This window comes from Cynara cardunculus (genome assembly GCF_001531365.2).
Source record: "Cynara cardunculus var. scolymus isolate 2C chromosome LG 11, CcrdV1, whole genome shotgun sequence".
NCBI lineage: Eukaryota > Viridiplantae > Streptophyta > Magnoliopsida > Asterales > Asteraceae > Cynara > Cynara cardunculus.
The window spans coordinates 17,259,276-17,266,906 of NC_037538.1; the positions used below are offsets into that span (position 1 = coordinate 17,259,276).

General features: G+C 30.6%; 1 protein-coding gene across 3 annotated transcripts; it reads left to right on the forward strand.

Moving 5' to 3' along the window:
• The first annotated feature begins 1,971 nt into the window (after positions 1 to 1,971).
• Positions 1,972 to 6,054, forward strand: LOC112521594. Of its 3 annotated transcripts, XR_003070092.1 has the most exons (7): positions 1,972 to 2,156; positions 2,860 to 2,966; positions 3,052 to 3,170; positions 3,263 to 3,372; positions 4,475 to 4,619; positions 4,784 to 4,821; positions 5,717 to 6,054. XR_003070092.1 is itself a non-coding variant. In XM_025130539.1 (6 exons), exons 3-6 carry the CDS (start codon positions 3,353 to 3,355, stop codon positions 5,880 to 5,882), a joined length of 369 nt encoding a protein of 122 aa, XP_024986307.1. In that variant the 5' UTR covers positions 1,980 to 2,156; positions 3,052 to 3,170; positions 3,263 to 3,352; the 3' UTR covers positions 5,883 to 6,054. The 3 variants fall into 3 exon arrangements, 2 of the variants coding, with proteins under 2 accessions (XP_024986307.1, XP_024986308.1); XM_025130539.1 differs by lacking the exon at positions 2,860 to 2,966 and having other exon boundaries at positions 1,980 to 2,156; XM_025130540.1 differs by lacking the exons at positions 2,860 to 2,966; positions 3,052 to 3,170 and having other exon boundaries at positions 1,980 to 2,156.
• Positions 6,055 to 7,631: the final 1,577 nt, after the last annotated feature.

A 7,631-nucleotide genomic window follows, 5' to 3' on the forward strand; every position in this document is an offset into this window, starting at 1 on the left:
AGCAAGTCTTTTCTTCTTGCTATCTGTAATTTGTGTGTTATCTTTGATTGTTTAGATAAAATCTGTATCTTATCTCTCCCGCAAACAAGCCAATTGGAACTGAGGATGGGCAATGTAGCTAATGTAGTTGCTATTACTCAAGGCACATATGAATGAAGCTGCCAAATTATCTTACTCTAGGAATATAGTTTCATTTTCTCAATTACAGCAAACTGCATTTATGTTTACCTTAAGTAATAAATTTATGCTTAGCTTAACAATGTTGTATATTTTGTGGCCAAACCACACAATGGTATTTATGAAATTGATATGCAAAATGATTGTAATTATGAACCAATATATAACGCAAACAATAAACGAATAATAGAGCTTAAATTAGACTTACTTGTGGCATTGTCATCTTGGACATATAAACAAGAAACTCATACCCAAACTCCAGGAGGACAAAATGTTGGAATCATGCGATGATTCATATGATACATGTGAATCTTGTTTATTAAGCAAGATGACAAAGGCGCCTATTAAAGGCGAACCCAAAAGGGCAACAGAACGGTAAGGAGTCATTCAAACTGATGTATGTGAGTCTTTCTATTCTGTCACAAGAAACGATCATCGCTACTTCATAACCTTTACTGAGGACTTCAATAGATATGGCTATGTTTTTACCAAGTGAAGAATAAATCTGAATGCTTTTAAATATTCAAGGAGTTTCAAAATGAAGTAGAGAATCAACTTGATAAAAAAGATAAAATTACTTCGGTCGAATCTAAGTCAAAAGTTTATTAATCATCTTAGAGATTATGAGATTGTATACCGACTAACTTCTCTAGAAATATAACCCAACACTTATATCAGATAATTTGATCATTTCATAAGATATATCAACCGAAGGGCAATACAAAACTAAATATTAATAAATTGACACAAATGATTTTCCCAATGCAATATGTAAATTATAATTTTTAATTACACAAAACTTGAAAAAGACATCACTTATAATTGCTTGAGTTGAACCATTATTGATATTTTGAAGGTTTCAATGTATATAATAAACAAAAACTTTACAGGAACATTGTATATAATGTAATTAATTATTATAATATGTAAAATAATTAATAGCATTTATTAATAATTTAGGTCCTTTGGATTTGTCTCTATCAAGTCATATAGAGGCCAACTAGCAATAAAAGTCTAAAGATGTGGATGTATGTTGGTATTTAGCAAAAATTTAATATAAAAAAAGATTATTATATTTTATTTTATATAATTTAAGCTTATTTTTAAAACTAAATGGTTTTTTTATTGTCTTCTACATTCTTTCTCATGCTCAATACTAATTAAATACTTTAGAAGATGCTTATTTCAACGATTTATATGTCATTGTGTATTTATTGATTTCAAGTTTTGACAAACAATCCACCTTCAATGGTAAATAATGACTTCTAATTTCACTCTGATTATCCATACGCTAGGTGCACATATTGGATAAGACAGAAGAGAATAGGGATATATGTTTTATGTTTGATAAGAATTTTATGTGGAACAAACAAGAATAAAGTGAAGCATGCATGTTTCACTCATATCCTATAGAACATAGTGGAAGAAGGTAGAACAAACTTATATTTTATTAATATAACCTTAAAGTAAAACTTAGTTTTTTATAAGACATCAAATAGGTTTTCTTTTTACATTTTATTCATTCTTTAAATTTTATTTATTGTATTTTATGTTTTTTAAACTTTCATTTTACTGTCCTCAAAATATTATTTTTATACGGTTTCTATATTTTAATTAATTTATGTAATTTATTATATATTAATCTATACTACCTTATAAAGCAAATTCTATAAAAGTCTTAAAGTCTTAAATTTATAAATGACCAAAATACCCTTATTTATACTTTTATGCACAATGTACAACTTAGCGATGCTATATCTAACATCCAGATAAGATTATCTTCCCAAGACACAATTATCGCTCCTATATGCAGCACCTATGATGGTTTCCTTCCCAAAAGCAACGATTTGATTCCCCAAAATGGCGATTCAAGCACTCGGTTAATTCAAATATGATTAGAAATAGGTTTGGGTTCTTATTGATATCGCTCCTCAACCGATTCATTGCTCCTTCCAAGTTCCATCACTATTTCAATCGAGGTAATTTTTTATGTGTTGTAGGGTTTTATCAGTTGTATTTCTTTATATGTTGTTCTTTGAGTTTTCTTTTGGGTTAGGGTTTGATTTCACTTTTGTGGTTTAGGGTTTATYGGTTGTAWTTTGGCTCATTCTGCTGCAAAAGATGATTCTCCCCAAAATGGTTTTAACCCATTGCATTTTTAGTTTTCTAGACACCATGGGTTTTACTTTTCAACTTTCTAATCTCAATTGCAAGTTGTTTTTTTCAAAATTTTCAAAATTTTCCTTTGGCAGTGAACTTTTTAGATGTTTGTTATTGTTTGGGTACTTTGAATCCATATCACTTCATAGATGTATAATTTTCAGGTTTCTTACAGGAAAACATAACAGAAGAGTATGATGTTTTTGTTCTTCTTAGCCCCACCAATAGTTGATCTTCAAATTTCTTGATCCCCCAATAACCCTGAAGCTTTTCGAAATGTAGGTTTCGTGAATCTTATAATCCAATGTTTGTGGGATTTATTTGAAACCCTGGATTTTAGTTCCAAAATTTTTCTTTAAAAAACCGCGGGATTGGAATGGAATTCAATTCCAAATCCAGCACGAGACCTGAAGCTTCTCGAAATGTGAGTTTTTTTAGAATATGTTTCTTTGTCCAGAGAGTTAAAAGAATGTAAAGATTAATTTTCATCGCGTTTTATCATTGTCTGATTCATATGGAAAGCTTATATGAAGAGCCAATGAGCTAGACGAGATGTTTCCGGTTGTAGATCTGAAAAATAAATCCAATATATTTGTAAGCATATTGTGGAAGCAACTCAACCGTCTTGGGTAATTTACATTTGAAACATTGCTCCATTTACTTTTTTATCTAAATCAAGAACATATTTCTAACAAAGAGTCTTTAACATTTCAGGAATATTGGCTTTGATCCAGAGACCTTTAGGATAAACCCATATAGAATTGCTCAGTTTGTCCATGCTTATTCTGTTTTCCCTCTTGCTTCGGATATTGATCATTGGTTCATTTGCTCAAGTAATTATCTCTATGAATGATGTATATATATTCTATACATACGGTCGAACGTATTTATGTATGTTTCAAGTAAATTCTTGGTGGATTTTCAGGGGGAGGGGATTGACTGCTTCAAGCAATTTAAGGTTATTAGAATGGCAAGTATGCAAGAAGAAGCATAACAAGCTCGAGTTTTTGGTTCCATGGTGGGATCTTCAAATGGGTATTTCAGTTAACCAATTTATGGCTATTTGTTTCTTTAAATATATTTGTTTCAGAGAATTGTCTAGGAGGTACATTTCAGCTTATATTATTTGTTGACTAAGGATATCTTATATTTGGGTTGAACCATTGCTCACACATCCCTTATACCCAAACAAGGATGTGCATGTGGACGCATATGCTGCAACTTAGATTCACAATGAAGTTGATCTCAGTTTTGTACTTTTAAGTTTAAAATGTGGTCTTACGAAAACCTGATGGTCTCACCTGAACCTAATCCTATATATGTATCTATAAGTTTTTTGCACAGTGATATATATATATATATATATATATATCTTTTCATAGATCTATGACATGGTATAAGTTTTATACCTCACTGTACAAAAAGCTTAACAATACCTTTTAGAATTATATTGTTGCCATTTTGTCCATTAAAATAAATAAAAAAGAATTTAGAGCATGATGGGATGAGAGTTCTTTTGTTTAATTGATAAACAAATGTTAGTTTATATTACAATTAGCCCATGTGACTGCTAATATGTCTAGGACTTGCATTTAAAATGTAACTTGCAGGATATGTATTAAATAAGATTGCTTTGTTCTAATTTTGCTCCTTTTATGGCTACAACATATCTGTCAAGCAGTTTATGTGCTGTCCAGAGTGTTTGGTATTGGATTTTGTATCATTGAAGTCTAAGTCTAATATGTTTTATTGTAAAATGGAATGTGATATTGAAGCCTATAATTGCTTGTAATTTTGATGTTTTTACTACATATGCTGCTGCAGATTATCAAGATCTTATAAAGTCTTTCTGCCATGGATTTACTACTCTTTGATTAAGCAAAAATTGTTACAATCCAAATCCAATTTAAGACATTTTAGAATGACACCAAACAGGATCCCATCTTCTGAACACAACCATATTTCTAAATTTTAGGACCAACTTTAGTTACATTTTTTTTTTCAAGTCTGGGATTTTTAGAATAATGGTGATTGTGATAGATTCATTTGAATTGATAATTTTATTTTGTTCAAAACACAAAATTTTATTTTTTAGGTTGCACTTGCATTGATTTTTTATTTGTATATTACAACTCAGATGCAGACTCTTTATTTTCCCAAGACAATTTGCAACGACTCTTTCTTCCAAGATGACGATTCACGTTCAGGCTACTATTCATACTCTTGACGATTCCAAGATTATCACTCCTCCTATTGCTCCTCTCAACGAAGACATAAATCAGGTAGTAGGTTTTCTTTGATTTTCTGATTTTCTGATCATACAATTCATATCAAGCTTTCGCTTTTGTTTTTTGTTTGTTTGAACTTGATTTTTCCTACATCTCTTTGATTACCTTGATTTCTCTCTTTTGTTCGATTAACTTTCACTGCCCTGAATGATCCATAGTGGAAACAACATGGGGAAACCTTCTACATGAACTTCAGGTACCCATTAACCCTTGAGGTTGCTATAGCTTTAAAGTATGTTATGTACATGAGGTTTTATTTAGTTTTGCTTCTCATAGAAAGAGTTTCTAGAGTTTCTTTCTGGTTTAGCCTATTCGATTTCCTTTACATAGTGACATTCATTCCATGTTTTGTGAAATAATCTTTGTCCTCAATTTGAGTTGCAACCTTTTGAGACCTGTTTGATGGAGATTTGAGTGGCTACATAGTACCTATTACTTGATATCAATTGGTTGTTTTGATATTTACTTGATCAGAATTTTGTGAATGCCCTTACTTACACTGTATGGAAGGGATATGGATGGTTTCATTTGTTATCAATATGTGTGTGGATCAGTTTACCATAATGGACATATATAGAAGGATTTAGATGAAACAGCGTCATTAGTGATTGCAGTCAAATCATGACTCATTATTGAAGGTATAAAATTTTGATAATCTATAGGAGAAGATTGGTATACATCTATGTATAATGGAGTTGAATAGTTTTAGAATGATGTGTCTTGGTTTGCTGTTAATTGGAGCTCTATAGAGTTGGAGAAGAGGAAGCACAAGCTAAAATGTCTTGTTCAGTCTCCGAACTCTTTCTTCATGGTACCCATTATGTCTCTTTTACTATGTTCTATTGCTTTTTGTTTTCATGTTATACTTTGATATCTTGATGAATTTTTGTTTATTGTTAAACTTTGATATCTTGAAATCCAACAAATCCTCTGAACACTGGTGCAGGATGTTAAGTGCCAAGGTTGTTTCAACATGCGAGTATTCGTATAAATTTTCTTTTTACGTTTAGTGTTTTGTGCTTCACCTTGTGCCCTTTTTCTATGATGTTCTATTTAATTTTTCTAAATTTTTGTTATATTTATGATAACAGAACAACTGTTTTTGTTATACTGTGGTGGTATGTGGAAACTGCCAGAATTTCTTGTGCCAACCAACGGGTGGCCGTGCCAGGCTCACCGAAGGATGCTTCTTATGGAGGAAGGGCAACTGATCAAGTAATCCATTGTTGCTTTTTTTTATTATGGTGTCTTTCTTAATCAGAAGTTGTTTTGGTTACAAATTACAAGTTGAGTTGTTTAGGGTAGCTTTTTATTGTTCTTTGTTAACGGGGGCACACACTTGTTAGTTTGATAATGTTGAATTCGTCCTTGTAATGACTCAAGTTTTGGATTTTTGATATTATCTATTGATGCATGATTTTTGACTCAAGTTTTGGATTTTTGATATTATATATGGATACATTTGTTATGTGTTGGTTGCTTCTTCAACCATGCTTTGTTTCTTTAAGGGGGATTTTATTGCATTTGTCAGTGTATTTTGAACCAAGATCAATAAGAATCCTTTGATGGTTGATGATCTTCATTTACTGGGTAAGCCTGTCGATCTTTGCCTTGTCACTTACTGGGTAAGATTCTTGGTCCAATCATATTCATTCGGTAAAGTAATCTGACTTGGTAAGTGTTTATCCGGGTAAGCGTTTGGTGTACGGTCTCCTAGATTTTTCTTTTCATATTAAGAGTGACCTGACCGTCGATTGTTTTTGTCAACTAAATGTATCTTAGGTTAATTTTAACATTTTCATAATATGATAAAAAAAATTACAATGATGCTAGAAAACATCTTACAGATCCACAAATTGGATTTTGCACCACTAATTAAAGGATTATCATGCTTTTCTACATCCCGCCGCATTGCGCTGGTATACAACTAGTAATAATAAATAATGTAGAAAATGGATAAAATGGAAATTGGAAACTACATAAGCTTTTCCTTTTGGTGTTATTATAATTGTTTTGACAAAAACTTTCTAATGATATATTTTGTTATAAAAAATCATTATTATATTAAAATTAAATAAATTAATCAAAATATATAAACAACTCATTATGAGTAAATTGGTTATTTTACTTGTTCTATTATGTCCAATTATCTATACTATCTTATAAAACAAATTTAACAAAAGTCTTAAAATACTAAATGACCAATATACCATTTATATCACTTTTTCACCCTATGCTCTTCTCACATACACTCACCCCTCACATTTATACCCCTATAATTAGTTAATTAATTTACTTTACGTCCTTTACTTTTAAATGTTTCATTTTAAACTTTTATCAAATTAATATACATAATCGTATATCAATTAAAACATGTTTAAAAAATACATTTTTATTTTGACAAGTTACATCATTATAATCGTCTCGTTAATATCTTCGAAATGAGTCCAATATTGAATAATTTTTTACTTAATTATATTATTATATATATATATATTGTGAAAAAATATTTTTAATATTTAAGATTTATACTTTTATAATTATTTATTTATATATATACTATATATTTTGGGGTTAGGGGCTGTTTGGTAGTTACTTAATGATTTAGTACAGAATGGTTAAGAGGTCAGAATGGTTAAGAGGGTCAGAATGGTTAAGTGCTGAATACAATAATGTTGTTTGGTAACTGTTTTCTGAATGACAATAAATTACCATTTTAACCCTCATCTAACAAAAACCCATTATTCCATTTTAACCTTCACTTTTTGTTCCTCTTTGCCCTCATCTAACAAAAACCCATTATTCCATTTTAACCTTCACTTTTTGTTCCTCTTTGCCCTCATCGATGGCTTCAATCTGTGATGAACCATCAAGAAACATCGAGAATCATGGTGAATCACTGAGATTTATGGGATGGGATTCATCTTTTGGAACTAATTCTTGCCCTTGTTCAACATGTAGCTCTTCGATTTGATCCGAAGAAGTCGATAAATTGACTTCATGAGG

What these genes read in the sequence shown, in the direction of transcription:
- LOC112521594 (XM_025130539.1), top strand. Translation starts at nt 3,353, where the DNA reads ATGGTGGGATCTTCAAATGG. An exon ending in TCAACGAAGACATAAATCAG is followed by an intron (nt 4,620 to 4,783) that starts GTAGTAGGTTTT and finishes AATGATCCATAG; the next exon opens with TGGAAACAACATGGGGAAAC. An exon ending in ACCTTCTACATGAACTTCAG is followed by an intron (nt 4,822 to 5,716) that starts GTACCCATTAAC and finishes TTATGATAACAG; the next exon opens with AACAACTGTTTTTGTTATAC.